The sequence below is a fragment of the Panicum virgatum genome, chromosome 5K, assembly GCF_016808335.1.
Source record: "Panicum virgatum strain AP13 chromosome 5K, P.virgatum_v5, whole genome shotgun sequence".
NCBI lineage: Eukaryota > Viridiplantae > Streptophyta > Magnoliopsida > Poales > Poaceae > Panicum > Panicum virgatum.
The window spans coordinates 51,830,542-51,856,639 of record NC_053140.1 but is presented as its reverse complement, the minus strand read 5'-3'; the positions used below and the strand labels follow the sequence as shown (position 1 = coordinate 51,856,639).

At 47.2% G+C, this 26,098-nt stretch overlaps 1 protein-coding gene, 1 long non-coding RNA gene and 1 pseudogene across 2 annotated transcripts; 2 read left to right on the top strand and 1 right to left on the bottom strand.

The window, feature by feature from the left end:
• Positions 1–1,589: 1,589 nt before the first annotated feature.
• On the top strand, positions 1,590–3,337 carry LOC120708392 (annotated as a pseudogene).
• A 6,076-nt stretch (positions 3,338–9,413) lies between these two features.
• On the top strand, positions 9,414–13,122 carry LOC120708391 (elongation factor 2-like). Its single transcript, XM_039993603.1, has 4 exons — positions 9,414–9,502; positions 10,162–10,273; positions 10,353–10,753; positions 10,867–13,122. The coding sequence occupies exons 2-4, from the start codon at positions 10,183–10,185 to the stop codon at positions 12,880–12,882; spliced, it is 2,508 nt and encodes an 835-aa protein (XP_039849537.1). The 5' UTR covers positions 9,414–9,502; positions 10,162–10,182; the 3' UTR covers positions 12,883–13,122.
• Positions 13,123–13,848: 726 nt separating this feature from the next.
• On the bottom strand, positions 13,849–16,272 carry LOC120708390. Its single transcript, XR_005689348.1, has 4 exons — positions 16,124–16,272; positions 14,757–15,143; positions 14,581–14,676; positions 13,849–14,389 (listed from the first exon to the last, which is right to left on the bottom strand). It is a non-coding gene; the product is annotated as an uncharacterized LOC120708390 (long non-coding RNA).
• Positions 16,273–26,098: the final 9,826 nt, after the last annotated feature.

The following is a 26,098-nucleotide window of genomic DNA, read 5'->3' as shown; positions in this document are numbered from 1 at the left end:
CAGGTTTAATTCCTCTTGATTAGTAGTTTAATTACATGGGCTGTCACTGTTTTCCCCGATATTTATGCATAATCTACCGTGTGATTGAACCAAGGAAGCATTTTCCCTAATAAAATGTCATTTGAAATGACAATTATACCTATTAAATATACAAATGAGAACTTTTTCTTTTTCATAAAATTGATTAGAAATAAATAACTACAATCTTGATTTTAATGATAAAAAATGAAATATATTTTTCTGATTGTATGAAAAGAGAAAATAATGCTAGTAGCAACAAAATTATGATTAATTTAAGATATTTTTATTACGAGATGAGTGGCTGTCGGCGTCAAGAATCGGGGAGTTCCCAGCGCAAGAGATCTCATTCTCCCTGCCACATGGGGGCTGGGCCACCAAGTAGGCCAGCTTCACTCTCAAGCCCTGGGAGCTCGGAGGACCCGGGATACTGCTACGAAAGGATTCCGAGGGACGAGAAACTACCTTGTCTCCATGGAAATGCCGTGGCAACTCTCTAAAGCTCTTTTCGACCGGCATTGATGTGAGAAAAAAAATACTGTTGCTAGTTGCTAGTAGAATAAAGCATAAGCAGACATCAACAAATTGGTCCTACAGGATCCTGAGAGAACAAGCAGGCTGCCTTTCCTGCTAAGAAAAGGCTCTAGCAATTCTCGAAGCTTGCAGCAATAAATGTCCCATTGCATATTTACAAGTGGGTGGCATGCATACATGCGTCTAGACAAGACAATAAATAATGGTTATCTCCTCCTGAAGGACCACCTTTTTTTTAAAATTGATGAAGCATGTACCATGCACTCACAATGCATGCCTTGCATTCACCTCGGGATGTATGACCATTAAAAAAGAGGTGCATGCATCTTACACCCATGGTGCATGTTTTTTAAGAGCAAATATTATAGTGAGTTAAAAGCAGACTGAATGATGAGGTGGAGGAGAAAGATGGAGTGCAGTGTAAGCTTACAGTCAGCTTTGACACAAGAACCAAGAAAGTTTATAAGATAGACAAGTGGGTCATATATTAATGATGGGGAGCTAAACCGCTATACAAGTGGGCTGAGAGATGAGATGCAAAGAGTATTGCAGCCAACAATAGGCTAAATTATTAGCCTTGCTCTAAAAAGGATGTATGCGCATTAAATTCTCTCTTTTTCACTCTCTTATCCACTTGTTGCATGGCCTTCAAAGTGATAAAAAATTCCCACGGCACACAAGCACATGTGAACCTGAGTCCATGTATGAAGGGCATGTGACCTCAGGAAGAACAACTGAATCTGGGTAAAAATTTTCCGTGTGTTTTTTATTTTTTCACAAAGCTATTTCAGATGTTTATAGCACGTTCATCGAATCTCTAAACGGAGTTCTATGAATCCCTGTTTGCGGTATTCACTCATCTTCAATGATATTATTTTATCACAAAATTAACACTATAGAGTACTAGGCCAATTAGTTATTAAATTTTGAATCATGCATTCGTGCCTTGTTACAAAAGAAACGTAGGGACGGAGTCTACCAAGATATTTGTACAGAGTTGAGAGTAGCACACAATGAACATGACGCGAGGTGAGCTAATCGAGCTCACAGGCCGGTACATAAAACGAGCGATCCTTGGCCGTGAATCACCGGCACCACTCGCAAGTCGAAGCCAAATCCAAATCGGCATGGAGCTCTCCCTGACCTCACCCCTTGCCCTCCAGCTCCTCCTGCTTCTCCCCCTCCTCCCTCTGATCTGCTCGCTCCTGCGCCGGGACCCCAAGAAGCAGCCCCGCGCTCATGGCCTCAAGGCCTACCCGCTCCTCGGCACGCTCCCGCACTTCGTCAAGAACCAGCACCGCTTCCTCGACTGGTGCACGGACGTCATCAAGCGCGAGCCCACGCACACCATCTCCTTCAAGGAGCTCGGCTTCACCGGCGGCGCCATCACCGCCAACCCAGCCAACGTCGAGCACATCCTCAAGACCAACTTCGCCAACTACCCCAAGGGCGAGGTCACGGTGTCCATGATCGAGGACTTCCTCGGGCGTGGCATCTTCAACTCCGACGGCGAGCAGTGGCTGTGGCAGCGCAAGGCCGCCAGCTACGAGTTCAGCAAGCGCTCGCTCCGGAGCTTCGTCGTCGACGCCGTCCGCTTCGAGGTCGTCGAGCGGCTGCTGCCCCTGCTCGACCGGGCGCGCCGGGACGGGCGCACGCTGGACGTGCAGGACGTGCTGGAGCGCTTCGCGTTCGACAACATCTGCCGCGTGGCGTTCGACGAGGACCCGGTGTGCCTGGCCGAGGAGAGCATGGCGGCGCCCCAGAGCGCCGAGTTCATGCGCGCCTTCAACGACGCGCAGAGCGCCGTCACGGCCCGGTTCATGTCGCCGTTCAAGTCGCTGTGGCGCCTCAAGAGGCTTCTCGGCATGGAGTCCGAGAGGCGGATGTGCGAGGCGCTCCGCACCATCCACGGCTACGCCGACCGGATCGTCCGGGAGCGCCGGGAGAGGGGTGACGCCACCGGGCTGGCGGGCCGGGACGACTTCCTGTCGCGCTTCGCCGCGAGCGGCGAGCACAGCGACGAGAGCCTCCGGGACGGCGGGACGTGGTCACCAACTTCCTCCTCGCGGGGCGCGACACGACGTCGTCGGCGCTGACCTGGTTCTTCTGACTGGTGTCCACCCGGCCCGACGTGGAGGACAGGATCGTGCGCGAGGTCGTCGCGGCGCGGGCGCCGCGCGGGCAGGGGGACGCCGCCGGGGCGACGGCGACGTTCAGCTTCGACGAGCTGCGCGGCATGCATTACCTCCACGCCGCCATCACCGAGTCCATGCGGCTGTACCCGCCGGTGGCCATGGACACGCACAGCTGCCAGGAGGACGACCTGCTGCCGGACGGCACGTTCGTCGGGAGAGGGTGGCTGACGACCTACTCCGCGTACGCGATGGCGCGGGTGGAGGACGTGTGGGGCGAGGACTGCGAGGAGTTCAGGCCGGAGCGGTGGCTCGGCGAGGACGGCGCGTTCCGGCCGGAGAGCCCGTTCAGGTGCCCGGTCTTCCACGCCGGGCCGCGGATGTGCCTCGGCAAGGAGATGGCCTACATCCAGATGAAATCCATCGTGGCGTGCGTGTTCGAGAGGTTCGGCTTCCAGTTTGTCGGCGGCGAGGAGCGGCCGAGGCCCGTGCTCTCGCTGACGCTGCGGAGGGAAGGCGGCCTGCCGATGAAAGTGGTCGAGAGGAAGAGCTAATCTAGGCCGGACTTGTCCACTCTGTCGCTAGCCGTTGTTTCCCACCTGGAGAGTTGGAGTTGGTCCGGCAAATAATAAACGGAATTCCTAAACGTAAAATCTGATTTTCTTATCAGTCGAATTTTTCTGTCGAAGACTGGCCCATGAGGCGAGCGAAACGTGAACGCGGGACCCATCAACTCGTCACTCTGCGATCTGCGTCACGACGTACGAGCACCCGTGCATACTTGCTCGGCCTTGGTGCAGCAGCGTTTGTCCGCCAGCAGCTGTGGAGCAGGCCGAGCAGTAGCAAGCATTTTGGGCCAGTCAACGAACATGGGCCTGTGGCCGGTGGACTAACAAAGATTTTTTAGGAGCAGTAAAACTAGCGTGACATTTTGTGCGTGCAACATGCGTGCATGCGTATGCAGCTATCAGTGGCGGACAGATTGAAGTTGAGGTGTGGCGCAGCTAAGCTAGATAGAGCTCCAAGCCTCAATTCATGGTGACAATGTAGAGAAAATTACTAGAAAAAACAAGCATGTATAAGAAGTAGAGACACTCCTAGTAAAACAAGGTATGGCAATGGCCACACCTTGCCATACCGAGAGTTCCGCCCGTGGTAGCTATATATATATAGCATGCATGTATGCCACTAAAATTTTATGCTGATGTTTTTACTGGACAGTAAAACTAGCTGGGCATTTTCTGTGAATGTGTATTTATTAATGTGTGTAGACCCTAGGTATGTGGGAGGTGAAATACATTATTTAAAGATGCATGGATTTCTTGTATTGTTAAGATCAAATTAAAGGTTTCGCAAAAAGAAATTAAAGGTGTAATATATTTGTCTCAACTTTATATTTTTGTCATATTAATCTCTTCTTGTAATCTCTTTTTGTTAACGTTTTGGTCTATTCCTGTTATTTATTTGTGTCTTGCATGATATCAAGCATGGTCAGATCAAATTAATGGAACAATTTGTAATGTTTCGTTGATCCAATGTATTTTTAAGTATAATACAAATATAGCGGCATGTACAACTTATATGAATAAGCGCAGGCAACTCTACTCCTCAAATTACCTTTGAGAGATCAAGCCAATAAATTTTAAAATTGACACAATCACTATAGGTAGCGCGTTATTGATGAGTACCACACTATTGAAAGAATAACATCGTTAGTTACTGAAATAAAAAATAATTTTCCTTTCAAAAAAAAGGTTACTGAAATAAATATAGTCAAATATAAATACGTGCCGAGCACGATCTGGGTGAAAAAGTTCCGTCGCATAACTGCTTCGAAGGTGGCAGAGAGTAAATTAATGAGGTTGCCAAAAGCTTTGCTCAATACTTTTAATTAGTTGACTGCCGATGTGCGGTTGTGTTGCCCGAACCGGGAAATCAACATGCAAACAATAAGCATCGCTCAAGACTCAATAATGACCACAAAGCATGAGTTTAAGTGGCCAATCAGCACATCCTAACCGACATAAAAAGCGGCTGTTATTTGGATGATTCGTGATTATTATTTACTCATATTTATCCCTCACTTTGAGGGCCCTGATTCGACTGATTATATTTTTGTTTGGTTATCAACCAAATTTTTTGTTCTATAAACAGTAACGACTCTGCAGTTAAAAAATCGAGCGAAACAGGTAAGATGTGTAGTTGTAGGCTGTTGTCACCCTACGCAAAAATCATGACAGTCTGTGTTGACAGACGCAAAATGCAACTGAGCACAAAAAGTGGCTAAGTTTGGCTTGAGATAGGTGCTAGATAGAAATTTTCAAAACATTGCTCTAAAAAAGTTATGTTACTCGTAGGGTCGTAGTGTAGCCAAGGCCACGTATCAGTGAGTCATCAGGAGTATGCATGCCTCCGATATTGGCCCAACGACCAGCTTTATGGGTTGTAGAAAGAAAGTCAGAAACAAAGGGTAATAAAAGACACAATACATGGGAACCTTTGATCCCACCTCTCATTTCTCATAAAAAATCAGATGGCCAAAATAAGTATAGCATTTACGAACTGATCCAACTGAATTGAATAAGAGCAAGCAAACTAGCTTGATAATTGATTCAGATTCTAAATTCTGAATAGTAGGCATGAAATGGTACTAAATATTTTTGCATTTGATATCTTCATCACCAAGTGAGAAAATGATATATCTACGCCATGCCATTTTCTGCCAGAAACAACTCATGACGTTTTCAAACTTCTCCGTTGTTTTGCTGAATCCAAAACCTATCTCCTTTGTTTTACTGCTGTGAAGACATCATTGTAAGGATATTCAACCTTGTCCATTCTGGAGAGCTCCCCTGAAGATAAAATCATCCACATTTATTGACACAATATGCTCTCAGGACGAGACTAGTGCAAGGCAGTGCAGATGACATAAGATAATCAAAGTAATGAAAGTCGTAACCTTCTGAGATCAAGACTATCCACATTTTGAAAGTAGTAACAGGTTAAGCCATCTGATTCAAATTAAAAACCTTGTAAATATACCCATTACCGTTTTTCAATTTTTAGACAGCTTTTTTATAACCTAGTATGTATTAACGTTGGATTTCACCTACAACCTAACCAAACACTGCATTATACTATAGCTTTGCTTTCCTCTTGAGAAATCATTGAATAACTACAAGAAGTCTCGAACAGATAGTGCGTCATGGTTGGTTGTCAGTACTACCGCAGGAAGAAGAGTCCACATGCAGCAAGGATTAGACGTACAGAGTCATTGTCAGGTTTCGTTTGTTTGAGGGAATCAGTTACAATTCAGTTTAAATCGGTTTGGTGTCTGTTTACCATACGATTGTCAGGATGAGTCAGATTATAAATTAGCTGGAATATAATGCTGTTTGTATCATCAAGATTGAATCAAACAATTACAGACCAATCTCGTTTCTGGAATTCTGATCTCCTTTCTGACAGAAAGCCAGCCAAAGGAACAGCCTGAGACCCCACACATATCCTATTCAGTCATTGCCTCACGGACATGACATAGTTGCCATGCGAATCATGAATTGATATGTACCAAGACGATAGAAGTATTCACTCTGTTTTTAAATATATGACGTTCAGGACAAGTTAATTAGTTCAGAAGTATATGGTAAATATGATATTCCAGGAAATCTTAAAAGTGATAAAAGTGGTACTAACCGTGCATACACATCACAAAGATACAAAGCTCTAAAAGGCAAACTTCCCTCTACACAAGGATACAGGTTGCTGACGTTGATGGTGATCAGGATCATTCCTAGGCCCTGCTGTGTCAAGGATCTGAGAGTAAATCTCACATCAAGACATGGAAGAGCACTTATTATACATAATAAAGGCAGCCCATGGTCTGCTCTCTGCTGCAATCATTACCTGTGCTTTTTGTGTATGCTAAATTAACAGAAATGTAACACATGAAACGAGCAAACATGTCTCAAGAAGTTTAGGATTTCTCACCTTCCAGGTGAAACCTTCTGAATCTGCAAATGCTTCATCATTCTGCTGCACAATGAATTCTTTTATACAACGAACAACTCCGCCTATGCTGACTGGAAGACTCTCTCTCCTGAGTCGTCTCAGCATAGCCGGTCCCAAGCCCGGGTAAAGGAGGAGGGTTGCGTTAGGTTTTGGCAAACCAGCATAAAAAATAGCCACTCTAATGGATTTAATGGATGGATTTGAAACGAACAAGCTTTGGAATTACAGAATGCTTCGGACTCCATCTCTGTTTGTAGGAACGTCTGATTGTAGAATCCTGATGTAAGCCCTTGATCATGGCTTGCAGTTCTACACCACTAGCAGATAAAGGCAACCATATGAAAGAGTATTGTGATGCTACAAAACAATAAAACAAGCAAGCACAGATTGATAAATGCCTGCACCAACTTCATGAACTTATTCTTTTCGGAAAAAAAAAACTTCATGAACTTATCAGTCCAGTATAATTGAATATTGGAATATTTTACAATGATAACTGGCAAAACATTAAGCTCATGCACACTATACGTTTCACAAGTTTGCTCAAGGCTAAAGAACTCAGCTTCTATCCAATCTGAACTAGTATCATTATTGACAGTTTCCTTCAATCTAATGGCAATAGCTTAAGATAAAGATTCTTGAGAAATTAGCAAGAGAAACATACTGTTTCAGAGTCCCTAGAATAACTCTGTGGACCAGTATTATGAACCATAACAGTTATTTGCACTCCATCAAATGCAGGAGTAACAAGTGTCAGCACCTGATCCACATGATCTATGAGGACTCCAAAATACAAGCTCAGGAAAACGCGTACATAGTAGCAGTCATAATCACCCCATAAAAGGAAACTGGCAAATTATTCCTAGCACAACACCCCTGCAAATTTAAACCTGGAATTTAAGTAGAAGTACCTAAAACCCACCAATACCAGGACATCTCCAGTGCATTCTTTCTAGGCACAAAGGGCACTTTATAGTACCCAATGTAATTTCACCAGCAGAATCAAGGCCTTCTTGAGAAAGGTTTACGAAAATTGGTCTAAAAAAAGATAATTTCTGAAATCCGTATGGAAGCTTTTTATGAAATCAAAACAGACCTGCAGATAAATAAGCTCGGTATACTAGATCTTGTTTCAATCAGAGTGTGGCACAAACAAGACATATGAACAGAAGATATAGTGAAAGTCTAATGTTTTTAATGCAAGGAACATAACTTGCAATCAGTGATACATGTAATGACCACAATGCACAAGTATAAACAGACATTTGATGCGTTAAAAATTACTGCCACGAACTAAACAAAAGTAACGTAAGGAAAAAGGTTGATCCAATTTCCTGTCATAAATACAAACACTAATGACTATGAAGAGAAACAAAAAGGTATCAAAGGTAATCCAATACCTTCAATGCCAATTCTCCCATGAAGACTCTTCTTGTCAATTTCCCAGGAAAGGTATTCTGTACTTCATCTACCTTACTGATGGTGGATAATGGACATACTGATTTTCCTAGGAGCAGATGCAGCAACTTAGGTGCACTCTTCAGGTTATGCACATGTCCGGGCAACTCGTATAGGTATCCAGTTAGCACCAGCTGATTCAGATGCATTGCTAGGACCCCTCAGATTTTTTTTCTTACTTTGCAGCAATGGTGAAAGTTAGATTGTTAGCAGATTCTACCCAAATCAGGATGCCTGAGTGGTGCTGACACATCCCTGACATGGAAAAGTTCACACAAAAACAGCCCCACAAGGTATTTTCACTTTTCAGCCTCACATAATCATGTCTAAACTTGCATTATCCCTACCATGACGAGAGCTTCATCTGATCTTTCATCAGTTGGGATTCACTTAACTCTGAACCAAGCTCTGATCGGCTTGAATTCTTAATTTATACTTCAAATGTCCATGTAGCCAGACAACTCGCTTGCAAAGAGTCCACACAATTTCCCGCCAACAGCCAACAACAAACCCGTCCAGATACAAAGACTTGGAGAATGCTTGTCACGACTTCCAGCTTGAAACTGCAGAGCTTCACTTCCTTTTGAGTGGGATATGGAACGCTTCAGCTGCACATAACCTCCCCCTGCCCACAACTGAAAGATGGCCACAGCGCTGGCCGTGCGCCCGTGCTTACGCACGCCTCAAGGACCATGGCCGTGGTTAAGAACGACGATGAGGCCATGCTGAATGCATTCTCCAGCGTCACATGTGGATGCCGCGGCCTGGACATTCCCTCGAACTCCTTGTAGGCGGGCGCCATCAAACACACAGCGGGACGACGGAGACGGAGGGCCCAAAACTGAGCAAACCAGAAGCAGGCGAAAGCAGCGAGAAAATCGGTGAGCTTCCTCCCGCAGCGGCCGAACTGGCTTGCGGTTGCGGCGGCGGCGGCGGCGGGCTGTCCGAGGGACTGGGAGAGCGTCAGAGCGATGAGTTGGCGGTTGGGCTCTCGCCGGGCCCGGGCAGGATGATCATGGGCAAGCTCGCCACGTGGACGTCCCATGATCGCCCCGGCGCCGTCCGCTAGAGGACAAGCGGGTACTGGCTCGCGCCATCGCACGGCCCCAAGGGCGCGTGGCTCTCAATCCGACGCCCCCCCGCGTTTCCTTGGCGGACGGGAAAGAAAGATTCCGTCGCGGTGCATCGCACTGGCAGGCAGCCCCGTCCCGGGCACCGAACCACCCCGGCGCGTGAATAAAACACGCCGCTGCTCCGCCTCCGCTGCAGATCACACACAGCAAACCACATTTCCTCCACCCCCACCTGCTCGGGGGCTCTCGCCTCCCTGCCCCACTCCTCTCTCGCTGGTTAGTGCTGCTCCCTTGTCCTCCCCCTTCTTCATGCGAAGCGAATCAAGAGATGATCGTCTCTCGTATTTTCCTGTGGATGCTGTTGTTCCTTTTGGGGTGTCGTGGAGCACCAAATCCTGCTCGTGTTATTTTGTGTCATGCGGCCGCGCTGTTCTTCGGGCAAGCATTTTTGTTTTGCTCTCCATCAGAAGCACTCGACGGGTTTTTTCCCTGAAAAATAATGAGAACTTGCCGCTCCTCTTGCACTTTGTTTGTTGGATTTGTCTTTAGAATAAGCGGAACTCACCTTGTTCCGAAACGAGTAGAAAAGTGTGCCATGCACTCGCGTTTCAGATTGATTTCTTCTTCGAATGGCTTGTGTACTCAAATTTCTAATAGATCGATCCCTGCTGTGTTTCGATCCTCGCGTAGTGGGGCACGGTAATTCGTCTAGTGATGAAGTGCTATTACTGGTACAACTGCATGTTGTGAGAATCGATTCTATTGTTCTGCTTTTGATCTGCTATTCCCTGTTCTCTCTATACCCGTTTGCTTGTGATGCGTCCCTTGAGTAATGTGTTTTCAGTAATTTGGATGAATGCGTTCAGCCGCTGTCTACTCTCGTTTCTGAATGCGATTCCCTCACTGCTGACCTGAATGCAACTTCCTCTTTACAGGTACCTTGCTGCCGCGCAGAGATGGTAAACCTCACAGCAAGAGATGTCGAGGTCACCATGCGCAACCAGCACAGGGTGCGCAACGTCTCTATCGTTGCTCACGTAGACCATGGTATGACAAATTTCCGTTCAAATACTAAACCCTGTTGGGATCGAGAAGGACCGCCTTACACCTGTTCGTTTGGTTGCAGGCAAGTCCACGCTGACGGACTCCATGCTCTCCGCGGCGGGCCTCATGGCGCTGGAGGACGCTGGCAAGGTGCGTGCCACGGACACGCGCGACGATGAGGCCGAGCGTGGCATCTCGGTCAAGGCCACGGCAGTCTCCTTCGGCTACGACTTCGGAGCAACGCGCACAGGCATCGCGACCAGCGACAGCTACGTCGTCAACCTCGTGGACTGCCCCGGCCACGTTGACTTCTCGCCGGAGGTGACGGCTGCTTTGCGCCTCACCGACGGCGCCCTCGTCGTCGTAGACTGCGTTGAGGGCGTCTGCGTGCAGACGCAGACCGTGCTGCGCCAGGCGCTGGGCGAGAGAATCAAACCCGTCCTCGTTGTCAACAAGCTGGACCGCTTCTTCCTCGAGCTCGAGGTCCATGTCCTTTCCGATTTGCATTGCCCTGCTCTGTTCTGTTCCTTCTAACTGGTTGTGCTTGTGCCAAACGGGGCTACTGCTCACAATCGTATACATGCGTTGCACTGCAGCTCGACGGCGAGGAGGCGTACCAAGCGTTGCGCCGCGTTGTCGAGGACGCCAACGCCGTCGTCGCCATGTACTCCGACAACGAGCTGAGGAACTGCCACATGTCCCCTGAGAATGGAACGGTGGCGTTTGCGGCGGGCTTACACGGTTGGGCCTTCACACTCTCCAGCTTCGCGAAGTTGTACTCCAGCAGGCCCGGCGTGGACGAGGCAAAGCTGAGGGGGCGGCTGTGGGGAGATAACTTCTTCGACCCTGAAACCAAGAAGTGGACCACCTGCCACACGGGCTCTGCAACGTGCGAGCGCGGCTTCATCCGCTTCTGCTACAAGCCTCTCAAGAAGGTGATCGAAGCCTGCATGAATGACAAGACCAGCCTCTGGCCCCTGTTGGACAAGCTTGGAGTTGAGATCAAGGCGGAGGCCAAGGATTTATCCGGGAAGAAGCTCATGAGGCGGATTATGCAGGCGTGGCTGCCCGCCGGCGAGGTGTTGCTGGACATGCTTGTCCTCCACCTGCCGTCTCCGGCCACAGCCCAGCGCTACAGAGTGGACAACATCTTCGACGGACCCCTCGACGACGCCTACGCAAATGCCATCCGGAACTGTGACGCTGATGGGCCGCTGCTGATCTACGTCGCCAAAATGGTTCCAGCTGTCGACCGGATGGGCAGAATGTACGCCTTTGGCCGTGTCTTCTCCGGCAAGGTCGCCTCGGGCAACAAAGTTCGCGTAATAAGCAACAAGTACCTGCCCGGAGGCAGAGGGAAGGGGGATGTCTTCGTCAAGACCGTCCAGCGCACCGGCATATTGGTGGGGAAGACATTTCAGGCAGTCGACGGCGTGCTATGCGGCAACACTGTTGCTTTGGCCGGTCTTGACGATGTCATCGTCAAGACAGCCACGCTCACCGATGCGAGGGCGGTGTCTGCGGGCATCATTAAACCGCTCAAGTTTTCAGTCGCGCCGATTCTTCGGAAGTCTGTAGCCTGCCGGAATCCTGCCGACCTGCCCAAGCTGCTGAAGGGCCTGGAACGCCTAGTGAAGGCTGATCCGCTAGTAGAGTGCTACGTGGAGGAGACCGGCGAGCACATCATCGCTGGTGCTGGCGAACTTCACTTGGAGGTGTGCCTCGACGACCTCAAGAAAATGGCTGGCGTCGACATCCTCATCGGCGCACCGGTGGTACCATACCGTGAGACTGTTGTTGGCTCAAGCCGGATAGTAGCGACCAAGTCTCCCAACAAGCACAACCGTCTGTACATGGAGGCCCGTCCGCTGGAGGAGGAGCTCGTGCAGGCCATTGAGGACGGGCGCGTCGGCCCCCGCGACGAGGTCACATCCCGCGCCAAGCTTCTGCGCGAGGAATTCGGGTGGGATGCCGGAGATGCGAAGAAGCTCTGGTGCTTCGGCCCCGCGACAACCGGCCCCAATCTACTCGTCAATACTTGCAAGGGAGTTTACTACACCGGCGAGATCCAGGACTCTGTCGTGATGGCGTTCCAAGCGGCGTCCAAGGGAGGTGTTCTGGCGGAGGAGCCCCTGCGCGGCATCCGGTTCCATCTCTGTGATGCGGTCCTGCACTCGGACTGCATCCACCGTGGGTCCGGGCAGATTATACCCACGGCACGCCGCGCCATCCACGCCGCGCAGCTGGCGGCGAGCCCGCGCCTGATGGAACCGCTATACCTCGCCGAGATTCACGTGCCGAACAGCGCGGTGCCGGAAGTCTACAGCCTGCTGGAAAAAAGAACTGAGATTTTGGAGCATCAGGACTTGGGCTTCGACAGGGTCGTGGTGAAGGCGTTTCTTCCTGTATCTGAGTCATTCCACTTCATGCAGCAGCTGCGGTCGAAGACGTCTGGGAAGGCCTTCCCCGAGCTGGCGTTCCACAGCTGGAGACTGATAAATTCTGATCCGCTGGAGGATGGTTCGATGGCGTCGATCGTCGTGGGTGAGGCTCGGGAAAGAAAGGGTCTCGGACCATTGCCAACATTGGAGGAGCTTGACTACAAGATTTGAGTTATGTTCGCCGAATCCCTGTTTCCTCCTTCTGTCGCTAGCCTGCTTTCCTGTAATCTGCTTTTTTGAAAAGACTTGCCTGTAATCTGCCACCAGGGCGTCTTCTCTTTTCGTTGTGGAAGTTCCAGCTCTCCCTGATGGTGCAGCCCTCTGTTGCTGCGTTTGCCTAGTCTGCTCCTTGATAGGTTTAGTTTCTGTTGAGATCGGGGGGTACGCGGTGCCCATACTTTTACCAGAACTCTTGTTAATTTCGTTACATTTTTGGAAAGAAAATGTACGCTGCTAAACTCATCTTTTGTTCTAGTTCGAATTCTCAGTCCTCCAGATGATGTCAATTTTTACTTGGAAAATGCTCAGACATGCAGAGATGTGTGCCCTTGCAATTCGAGTTGTCGCAGTTTTTAATTGTGCCTTGAACATGACTGCAAGAGTCGCCTCTGACCTGTTACGTCAGCTCTAGCTGGCAGAGCCTGCCGCCCGGCATTTTCTTGCGGAGTGGGAAGTCCGCCCGTTCACCTTTGTTTTGCTCTCTATTTTGTGTTGCGTTGCACTGTGAGCACACGTACTCTAAAAAGGCAAAAAAAAACTCAAGCAGCAGACGCTCCTGGCAACGGTGCCGAGCTGATTGATGATGGCGACGGGCTGACGGCGCCGGGGCGCTTCCTCGATCGCGGACGCACGCGCCGCGAGCAAGCTGCCTCGCGTCGCCGCTGCCGGGCGACAGCGCTCCCGATCAAGGCCTCGTTCGGCAGCCCAATTTCGTAACCGGGCCTAGTTTCCTTCCAGGTCTGGATTGAGTGGATCCGGCTGGCACACTCAAACCTGATCATGAATTGATTCCGGCCCGGAATGTTTTCTAGCATGTATTTTCTACCGTTCGGCAAGAATAGTTTCTGACCGCTTCTTTTTTCTTCAACTTTTTTTTCTTGAGCTGTTTCCCAAATCTATCTATCATACATAAGTCAATTTAACAGGAGACAAACAAGCCATCAATAAAAAAAACTGGCATGAGATGCCCAGACAGTTTGTCCCAACAGAGAGCACAGACAGCCAGATATGAGATGCCTCTCCGGCTGTTTGTCATCTTCACTTTTCTTTTCAGTTCTACCGGGCATCTGTTGAATCTAGCACTAATGAAGATATCATTATTTTATCTATCACTAAGTAACCTAGCCTCCCAGGATTATTCGACTACAATCTCTTCAAATTCTTCTTCCTTGCATCCAGCTTCTTCTTATCAACCGGAACTTTGGCAGCATGTGGCGCATCCTTCTTGGGTGCAGTGAATGCTCCTACAACAGGATTCGACGTAGCAGCATTCTGATCCTGTGAGTTTTTACCTAATGCTTTCGCCACAACAGAGGTAGATATCGCTGCTGATGCCAAAGGTGTGTTCTCACAGAGAACAGTATTGGACTGGCCCACATTTAGAACTGTGGTTGACTTAGAAATAGCTCCACTCTTCGACTTGTTCTTAGGCTTGAGCGCATGGATACCAGTGTATAGCCTGCATGTGGAGAAAAGATATGATAATCAGGGTCTGGTCATAGCTTTACAAGACACTTCAGCAACAGATGTCATATGAGATCTGACACATGTAATTGCCAACATTCCTGCATGCTATATCCTAATATTTTTGGCCATAAATGAAAAAATTGTTGAGGCTAGCCAAGGCTGGACATGAAATTGAAGGCTGACCTTGCATGCCGTGAATACTCCTCATACCAAGGCTGGAGTAGTTTTCAAGTAGCAGGCAGATTCAGGAAATGGTTCAATCAGAAGGTGTCTCACTACCTGCCATACAGGTGAACAAGCAGCTCATAATATGTCCTCGCATGTTGTAACAATAGTTTGACCTCAGAGGTAAATCAGACCTAGCAATTGCTTACAGACCCATCATGCAATTAGCAGCAAAACAGAACTAGGGCGTTGCACTTTCAGTTTACTAACAGAATGTGTCTTAATCCAAGACTAGGATTCCAATCCTTCTTCAGTGTGTTCACACATATCTCACCACTAGTTGCTATGTTTGGATGGAAAATTTTTGTCAAGAAGAATCCTGTAGTAAGTAGAAAACCAAAGGCTTTAAGATAATAGCTTTACAAGAAATAAATTACTAACAAATATTCTGAAAGTTTCAAAAGGTAATAATCACACGAAATAAAGAACCGTCCTGGCCCCCCAAGAACCATCGAATCAAGAATCCATCTAGCATTCGGGAAGGCCCAGATAGGCCAATCCATCAAGGTGAACAACCGGACCTGCAAATAAAAAGATAAAGTCAATCAATGCTTAAATGAAGCTAGATCTCATATAGAGTCAAATGTCATTAGTTAGCATGGCTGAGAAGACCTTAAATTTAGAAGGATTATGCATAACAGTCTCATATTCCAGAAGCAACAGATACCCAAGAAGTAGAAAAGCACAAGCAGTCTATAAAAGTATCACGATAAGGAAACCCTCTGTGGGAGAGTAAAAAAAAAGAAAATCATACAATTCATCAGGACATACAATATCAGTTAAAATTAAGTGGTTTCTGAGTCGGTCAAACTAAATAAATGTGCAAAAAAAAAACCAAATAGAATAAACATATTAAGCACATTGCAGATTAACTTAAGTCGGTGTTTAGATCAGCATATTTTCCACCTTTAAACTCAAAATTAATCAGATCATTTACAATTAAAAGAAACTTGAGCTGCCTTGTGAATTGTTCCATGACAATATTTGTAAAATGCATATTCCTCAATAGTGAATAGAATTGTTGTTATGATTATCCAAAATGGAACATTTGAATCAAAATGTACTACTAACCTTTGTACATAACCTCAATAAAAAAATGACATTTTTGCAGGGGAAGCATTTCAAAATTCGGCAGCAATGATGGTGGTGGCGGCGGCAGATGCCATGGATACCCGACCCTAGAGCAAGAACTAAATTGAGAGTAGATCGACCATGAGGACCAAAGCCAAGAATACCCAACCGGATCGAGTCAACGGCAATGGGTTCCTCCTCCTCCGAGCTGCAAGCCAGTGCACTCTCAATGGGGGACCTCTCCTACCACCTGACGACCAATAAGCTCACCACGCACGGCCTCACCGCACACTCACTCCTGGGCCACCTCCTGGCGTTCCTCAAGAACCGCACACGGCACACCCACCCACCCTAGCGCCGGCAAGAACCCTAGCAAGAACCATAATGCCCGGGAGAGAATAGGGCAAGAAAGAGGAGAGCGATCCATTACCAGCGAGAAGGCGGCGGAGAGCGTAGCCGTCGCCGTCACTGTTGCCTCGCGCTACCACCTTAGCGCCTCGCGTGCCGTCGCCGTCGCCGTCGCCGTCGCTGTTGCCTCGCCTCGCCTCGCCTCGCGCGCCGCTGCCTCCAGGTCTCGCGTCAAAGCCAGAAAGCCTCGCCTCGCCGTGTTTCGTTCCGGGAGAGAGGAGGTCTGGCTTGTTCCGGGCCGTGGAGGTGGCATGGGAGGCCAATCCAGCCCAGGTTTGATTCCAGGCTAGGCCAACCGAACATTGATTCCGGGCCAAACCTGACTTCGTTTCGGACGGATCTCGTTCCGGGCCATTCTAGGCCTAACCGAACGAGGCCCAATGGAGCCTGAAGCGGATGGCGCACGTCGTGGCGCCATGGGTGAAGCAGCGCCCTCTGGGGACATGTCACCTGAAGCACGACCTGTGTTTTGGGCCACAATTTGGTCCGTTTTGCATGCACAGAAAAGATTCTGTGCTTTCTAAAAAAAAAAGATTCTGTGCATGCAAAAAGAAAGATAGGGATGGTGATACCATCCATATGTATTCAATTTCAAAACAAAAAAATCTATAAATTTTAAATCGAGCATCAAATCAAATTTGAATGGCACTATTATCTTCCTTTTGATAAGATCTTCAAAACAACACCACACTTCCCTATATTTGCACAATATTTTTAAAAATATTTTTTAATACTCAACAATAAATTCAGCTACTGTGAACCAATATTATAACAACACGAATAAATGATTATTTTCTGCGAACAAAAAACTAAATATAACAAACAAATAATAATATACAGTGGACAAAATATTACACATCGAGAACATTTGATTGCATAGGATAAATAATAAAAATAAATATCATGAACAAATAAGTCAACATCACACTAATCTACAAAGCGAACAAATAATTTGGTGTTACTAATAAATTGGTTATATGTCGATAAATAATTTAACATGAAAATAAATCCATCTATATTGTAAATAACTATTTTTATAAGTATATATACATGTGCTAAACAAGTTAGCTTATAAAAAACAAATTATTTCGCACATCAATTTATGAATCTACAAAACAAATGGATTTGGACACATTGAGTATGACTCAAATCTGAACAAAAAAGTTTTATACCATAATTTATCATTCTACATTGCGAAATATATAGTTTTATAACAAATAATCCAATCAATTATATATATTTACTAAAATACAATCGTAAAACGAATACAAATGATACAAACTATAAAAGAGTAGAAACTAGTTTGAAAAATATAAAGAAAAAAATCAAGATACAAATACAAAAGGAAAATATGTATAAATAAAAGGAGAAAGGAAAAGTAGTTTGTGTATGCAGGTTAAGAATAAAAAATAGGAAAATGAAAAGAAAAGAATAAAGGAAAGGAATAAAAAAAAGAGAAGAACGCAAAGAGAAAGCTATTTCCCGTGACCCAAGCATGGGTTGCATACACACATGCACATGCAAATTTAGTTGCTTCAACTTTTCTCATTACGAGCCAAGATGAATAATCTCTCAAGTTGTTCAGATCTAATTGTAGAGATATAAGATAAGTGATACAAATTATGGAAGAAGCAATAGAAACCAGTTAAAAAAGAATAAAACGAAAAACGAAATAAAAAGAAAAAAGGAGATAGAAATAAAAAATACAATGCAAACAGTATTAGGAGAAAAAGAGAAAAATGAAATAAGTAAAGGAATAAAGAAAAATATGAAGGGAAATCAATAAAAACTAAAGAATAAGAAAAGGTAAAAATATTACTAGCCACTAAGCATGTGTTGCATGCTGCATACATACACATATGCACAGGCAATACACATGCAAAGCATGCATAAGCGATGTGAGGATAGCGTAGGAAGCAAAATATATTATGCGCGCGGAAGCAAGATATTTTTGGCCGAATTGTACCTAATCTTCCTGATGAACATGACACCTATGGATATGACCATAATAGTTAATTACAAGGTGAGCTCGTTCCTATATTTACATAATGATTTTTGGTACAATTCACTTGGTTCCACATTTACATGTCTCTATTTGATTGAAGGTACAATTGTGTTTCAAAGTGCAGGCTCATCAAAGTCCAACATTCGGTTCGTCGGCAGCCCAACAATGCTTATTCACCCTTGGGACCCCGGCCCAAGTAGGAGCATGCCTCAAGGACGTGAAGAACACCTTAAAGATGGCCTAGGATGTCCTCCACCTTGGCCACCACCTTAGGAGGCCAGTAAGGGGCGTCCAAGCCAATTGGAGGCTCAAATCGATTCGACTTCGTTTCAGTTTCGGACTACAGGAACAGTCCGCACTAAAACGGATGCCCAGGTTGCATACGGAGTCGGATTTGGACGTTCTTTATATTGTTGGAAAGATAATTTCAAGATACTTCCAATGACACCGGTTTCAGGCCCAAAATCATCCGGAGTCGATGGGAATCATCCGAACAATTTGACGCCCAGAATCTATCCCGGCGTTGCAACGCCGTTTCGGTCTTTGGGCCTTGTATCGTGTTGGAGCCCATTAGGGGTGCGTCCAGAGGGTCTTGCACGACCCTAGAGTCTTCATAAACAGCAGCCGCCGCACCATTAGGGTTTGGGTTTTGCTTAAGTTATTCTGTCAAGAACAGTTCGCCGCTAAATCGGTTTGTGAGACCCCAACTCGTGAGATTAATCATTCATCTGCAGAGTCACTTCAATTGAGCTGCGTTCTTTCGAGTTCTTGCTTGTGTTCTTCGTTGCGCTTGTAGGGATTAGCCTTCGTGGCGAGGTCAACCGGGTTGTGACACGGTTGATAACCAGTGGAGTTGTGGTGCTAAGATTGCAGGGTCGGATCTTGTTGATCTGAAGTCGGATCGGTGTGTCGCTCTCCGAACACAACGATAGTTATCCAGAACCTGACGGAAGATCGGGAACCCACGTCCCCATCAAGTGGTATTCAGAGACAGGTTTACCGTCAGGTTTACATCTATCCTTTACTTCGAGTGTTTTCTGTCTTTCGTCCCATAGTTCACAGCCATATTTATTTTCTGCCCTACAACCATCCGCGCTATAGCCTTTGCACAATTCAGTTTCAGAGTTCGTAGTGTTGAGTTTTTGTCCTAGGTCAAGGTCTTGTTGCTGGTTTAGATCGTGTTTCAGTCTAATTTATGTGATCCCCCTTTATTTTCCATCAACCTTGCTATCACCATTCACTAGATCCACATCTTTTGTCCATATAATATCCTGATTCGAATGCCTTCCATAAAACAATCATAACTTTTACGTCCGAACTCCAAAAGGTGCAAACTTTATATCTACGGAGAACTACAGAAAATTTTAGATCCGTTTCATCCTAGAATTGCTAGGTTTGTAAAAGTTAGAATTGCGAAATTCGATCAGGAAAACTGAGTTTCGGGGCCGACAAGTTTGCCATGCATTTGAGAGCACAATTTTGATTTTGTATAGACCACATCTTTTATCCAATTGAGCTCATATTTTTTGTGGTTTGTTCTTGTGTGCTCCTTGCTGGGAAAAAATATATATCAAAAGTATAAGAAAAAAAAGGTTGAAAAAAAAATAAAAATAGTGAATGAAAAGACAAGAAAAGAGGAGCAATAAGCAACAGTCAATAGCTCTATTTGTTTGTGGTGCCTTTTGCCTTGTCCTTGTTCGTTGCTACCTTTCATGCTTGTTTCCCTCTCTTGTTTATCCCAAATTGGTGTTAGGAACACGTATCGGCCAGCAACTAGGACAAGTGCTTTGGACATTTATTCAATATTACTATTTGTTACTGACTTGTGTGCCACATACATATATTTATTCTTTTGTGTGCCTCCCAAGATCCACATATATACTTCAGATCAGTATAGAAAGTATCCTTGCAATCGTTGTACCACTCTCTCAAGGTAAGAACCAGCCACCGGTTGACATCCTGTGCTTTGCGACAGTAAAAACTTTGTAAGAGCTTTGGTAAGACGCTTCCTTTTGCTGTGTTGAGAGGCACCACTATCCACTTTCATAGCAGTTGATAGGGATCATCTTTGGTTGTCCTTTCTCATATTACTAACTTTTTGCAGGACAACATGAGTAATGTAGCCCATCAAGTGCTCAGTTCTCAAATTGAGAAAGCATAGCAAAACCAGTTCAACAACTTGTTCCAAACATACTTTGCTGTGAAAAAGCGGCGTTGTCGTGTCATCATCGACAATGAGAGTTGCAACAACCTGGCAAGCTTAGAATTTGTTGAGAAGCTTGGCTTGACGACAAGACCACACCCTCATCCATACTACATACAATGGGTAAATTCTTATGATAGGATAAAGGTAACTGAAATTGCACATATTGAATTCTCCATTGGTTTTTATAAGGGTCGTTTAGATTTTGATATAGTACCTCTGCAAGTATGTCAATTGTTGCTAGGCAAGCCTTGGATATCTGAAAATAATGTTGTGCACAATACAATTGCTAATAAATATTCTTTCAAATACCATGGTAGAAAAATTATTCTTATACCTATGAATGCTACTGAAATTTTAGAAGCTGATCTTGAAAGGGATGAGAGAAGAAAGAGCGAACCGTTTAGTAGAGAATGGGCTGTTTCGAATGTTTCAACACTTTCATCTAAATCTGGTTTTATACAAAATGAAGATATTGCTTTGTCTTTTGTTGGAACTAATATTTTGTAGCATGTATCAAAAAAAGAGGACAAGGTGATTGAGAAAGAACATGCAATTGTCTCAGGTAAGAGCTCTCTTGATGTGCTAAATTTGTCCACCAATGATACTAATAAAGTACTAGAACCATCTATTGATATTTCTTCGTCAGATGATGAATGTTTTATTGATTTTTGTGACAAACAAAGTGCTATGATTATTCCCATGCCACAACTTGTGAAGGAAACTGATTCATTTGTTTTGGATCAAACTACTTGTGCTGAAATTAAGAATTTGCTTCCCATTGCCTTTGAAAAAGATGAACTCAAATTGTTATCTTCTTTAAATACTTTGGGTTATATAGAATTCGACAATCTTTGTACTCCAAGTAGTTTGAAGGAAAAATTTATATGTGCTGAATTGTCGTGGTTGCATCGATGTATATATCATTTTATTGGGCGATATAATTGTAAAGGAGAGTATATGGTGCATCGTGTCTATATGTGCTCAAATCTGAAATCTTCTTTGATTGTGCAAGAATTTGATCAAGTAGAAGGTTGCAATAACATTAATCATATCTTGTCGACATCCAATTGTTTTATTTTAAAGAAACATGTTAACTTACAAGAAGGGGAGCGATATTGGTTACTACCTACAACCTGTCCTCTAACTAAGTTCAAGCCGAGGACGGTTTGCTATCAAGAAGGGGAGGATGATGAGGACATGACACCTATGGATATGACCATGATAGTTAAATACAAGGTGAGCTCGTTCCTATATTTACATAATGATTTTTGGTACAATTCACTTGATTCCATATGTACATGTCTCTATTTGATTGAAGGTACAATTGTGTTTCAAAGTGCAAGCTGATGGGGACGTGGGTTCCCGATCTTCCGTCAGGTTCTGGATAACTATCGTTTTGTTCGGAGAGCGACACACCGATCCGGCTTCAGATCAACAAGATCCGACCCTGCAATCTTAGCACCACAACTCCACTGGTTATCAACCGTGTCACAATCCGGTTGACCTCACCACAAAGGCTAATCCCTGCAAGCGCAACGAAGAACACAAGAAAGAACTCGAAAGAACGCAGCTCAATTGAAGTGACTCTGCAGATGAATGATTAATCTCACAAGTTGGGGTCTCACAAACCGATCTAGCGGCGAACTGTTCTTGACAGAATAACTTAAGCAAAACCCAAACCCTAATGGTGCGGCGGCTGCTGTTTATGAAGACTCTAGGGTCATGCAAGACCCTCTGGACTTACCCCTAATGGGCTCCAACACGATACAAGGCCCAAAGACTGAAAGACGGCGTTGCAGTGCCGGGATAGATTCTGGGCGTCAACTTGTTCGGACGATTCCCATTGACTCCAGATGATTTTGGGCCTAAAACTGGTGTCATTGGAAGCATCTTGAAATTATCTTTCCAACAATATAAATAACGTCCAAATCTGACTCCGTATGCAACCTGGGCATCCATTTTAGTACGGGCTGTTCCTGGAGTCCGAAACTGAAACGAAGTCAAATCGGTTTGGGCCTCCAATTGGCTTGGACGCCCCTTACTGGCCTCCTAAGGTGGTGGCCAAGGTGGAGAACATCCTGGGCCATCTCTAAGGTGTTCTTCATGTCCTTAAGGCATGATCCTACTTGGGCCGGGGTCCCAAGGGTGAATAAGCATTGTTGGGCTGCTGACGAACCGAATGTTGGACTTTGATGAGCTTGCACTTTGAAACACAATTGTACCTTCAATCAAATAGAGACATGTACATATGGAACCAAGTGAATTGTACCAAAAATCATTATGCAAATATAGGAATGAGCTCACCTTGTATTTAACTATCATGGTCATATATATAGGTGTCATATCCTCATCACTTCCTTCACACGATGGCTCAGTGATTTGTAACGCGAGCGATATATATCATCGCCACATGTTATATGGGTGCTCGACGCGCAATGCTAAAATCAATGTACGATAGTCTCAAGGGGTCACATGCACAGAAACTGGTTAAAAAGATTTTTTAAAGTGTGAGCGTGCATGCATTGTCAGTGTTTGAGTTGTACTGTGTAATCTCAAAAAAAAAGAGGACTCTCCTGATAAGCTTCGGTCGAGAGCAGCTACGCCCCCTGCAGGTCCAATCCACCCGACTTCTTCTTCTTCTTCCTCTTCCTCTTCTTCCTCCTCCTCTTCCTCTTCCTCTTCCTCCACTTCCTCCTCTTCTTCCTCTTCTTCTTCCTCTTCCTCTTCTTCCTCTTCCTCTTCCTCCTCTTCCTCTTCCTCTTCTTCTCTCTCCCCTCTGCCTCCATTCGCCCCACCACCCCACTGTCCCTGCAGTGAACCTCCCCCTCGTCGGCATCACCTCTGACACCGGCGAGGACCGCCGCTCCAACCCTTCTCCTTTCCCTTTGCTACAAACCCGACTACTTCCACCGCTTGCCTTTGCCGTCCTTCGCCTCCGGCGCCAACCTCCCTGTCACCGGCATCGTTTCCGATGCAAGTGAGGACCACCGCTCCAACTCCTTCCCCTCCGCTCCAACCCTATCCACCTCTACCGCTCACCCTCGCCGCCAACCCCTCCCACTTGGAGTCCTCCACCACCCGACCATGGCCGCCCACACCCTGCTTCCTCTGCCGGGCCGGCCGCCACTTATGGACATCCCTCTAAGGCCGCCGGCCATGGAAACTCCCAACCTCGAACCCCAAACCCTAACCCTAAGACCGCCGAGCAAATACTAAGAGTCGCTCGTGTGACTGCCAGTCAAGCTATCACACAAGGCCCAATAACTATCTTTTGTTCTGGAACAATTTTTTTATTCCCGAACAAATTTTTGTGTTGCTAAAACAATTAAAAAATTATTCCAAAACAAAAAAGTATTGTTCTGGAACAAATTTGATTGAATTACACATGTGGGCCGATTTATTGTGCCAGTTTAGGCCAAAACTATAAAATCTGAAATGGGGGGCGTCGGTGTGACAAGTCTGCTGGAGTGCTGGGGGTCATATGGGTGACCCCAGTAGCGCCTGACCACCGATCTCCGCCGCCACCCGCGGTGACCCCGCCGCCGACCACCCTGCCCACCTCTCGCCCAACCGTCGCTAGAAAAGATCACCGGATCTACTATCGGATTGCTTATCCGGCAAGTCCATCAGGGGTATGCCCGGCAGTAGATTTGTAGGTGAAGGGGGGATTCTAGAGCCAAGAGCAAGATGGTCGCGAGATGATGCTAGGGTTTAGACAGGTTCGGGCCGCTCAGGAGCGTAATACCCTACGTTCTGTGTTTGGTGTATTGCATGAGCTTGATGAAAGAGATGAATGATGAGATGAGATGCGTTCTATGGGTCTCCTCATGGCACCTTTATAGGTCAGGTGCTGTGGGTTACAAGTAAGGGAGGATATCTACTCGGGTTGTTACATGGAATTAGGTCGGTTGAGATCCCCAGATATCCGGAATCCATATCTGTGCCTTGATCCTGATCCTCGGAGGAACCTTCCGACGTCTAGCCGAGTGCCTGTCCGCCGGGTAGTCGTGCAGAGTGGTCTTAGCTGAGTAGGTACCCAGTTGGGAGATAACTACTCGGTTGGGAGGTACCCGGATGTACCTCTGTCAAGCCCCCGAGTGCTGAAGAGCTTGAGCTAAATCTTGATGGTTGACTTGTGCGAAGTTCTTCGGGACTCACGATGATTCATGTTTCCCTTCAGTCTTCAACGGGATGCGCCCCTGGGAGCACCCGTTGGGTGCAGCCCCCGAGCCTCAAAAGGTTTCAAAGAAGCTTTTCGAGGGTCAATAAAGAAGCTTTGTCTGCCTGAATCCCCAAGTTGCCTGAGCGCCCACGTCGCCATGTTGCTTTTTTGTTTACCCAGCCATTCATTAAACCGGTTTCTTTTGACCCTGGAGTCACGGCGTCCAGCTCCTAAGTAAGGTCGATGGCTGAGTCGCGGAGACACGCCAAGTGGTAGCGGCGCCCATCCCCCGAGCAGGGTGGCTGGCGGAGTCACGGAGACACGACGAGTGGTAGCGGCGCCCAGCCCCCGAGCAGAGTGGCTGGCGGAGTCACGGAGACACGCCGAGTGGTAGCGGCGCCCAGCCCCCGAGCAGGGTGGCTGGCGGAGTCACGGAGACACGCCGAGTGGTAGCGGTGCCTAGCCCCCGAACAGGGTGGCTGGCGGAGTCACGGAGACACGCCGAATGGTAGCGGCACCCAACCCCCGAGCGGGGTAGCTGGCGGAGTCACGAAGACACGCCGAGTGGTAGTGGCGCCCAGCCCCCGAGCAGGGTGGCTGGCAGAGTCACGAAGACATGCCGACTGGTAGCGGCGCTCAGCCCCCAAGCGTGGTGGCTGGCGGAGTCACAGAGACACGCGGAGTGGTAGTGGCGCCCAGCCCCCGAGCAGGGTGGCTGGCGGAGTCACGGAGACACGCTGAGTGGTAGCGGCGCCCAGCCCCCGAGCAGGGTGGCTGGCGGAGTCACGGAGACACGCCGAGTGGTAGTTTGTATTTTTGCCGTTGGTCTTTACTCCAATGGGCAGAAAGTTACCGTTGGGGGCCTGCTACTTGCCGAGTACGACTCGGGCAATTTCTGGAAAGTCGATTCGAATTCTGCGCGATCTTCGGGGTTGCCGTTGCACGCGCATCAGATCCTCCTTAAAAGGGGAAGGGCCCGGCCCGCGGAGGGTTACCCGTTCCCTTGCCTTCCTGTTCTCGTCTTCTTGCCTTCTCGCCTTCAGTCGCCTTCTCCGCTCCTGCAGATCCGATCCACCCACCGCCATTCGGAATGGCCTGTCCTTCGCCGAAATCTTCCTCCTCCGCATCGGGGAGCGCCGACGGGGTGCCGCCGCCCTCGGAGGCATGGGCGCCGAGCACCCTCCGAGAGGGGGACATCCAGGACCTGGTGGAGCGCAGCCTCCTCCCCGAGAAGGAGATCTCGGGGTGGAAGTGCTGCTACGGGGAGGACTTCCCGACGGAGGACCGGATGGAGACGGTGGTCTTCCGGTCCTTCTACGAGAAGGGCTTCGCCTTGCCCGTGGGGGCCTTCTTCCGCGGGCTCCTTTTCTCCTACGGGCTTGAGGTAACGCATCTCAAGCCGAACTCAATTGCGCAGATCGCGATCTTTATCCACCTGTGTGAGGCGTTCCTTGGGATCGCCCCCTATTTCAACCTGTGGCGGGCCTTGTACCATCTGAGGGGGTACCCGTCGGCCGCCCGCCGCAACGTAGTGGGCGGCGCCGCCTTCTCTCTGTGCTAGGGCCGATCGTACCCGGCCCTAGAGCTCCGTGATAGCAATAAGGGGTGGGAGAAGGAGTGGTTC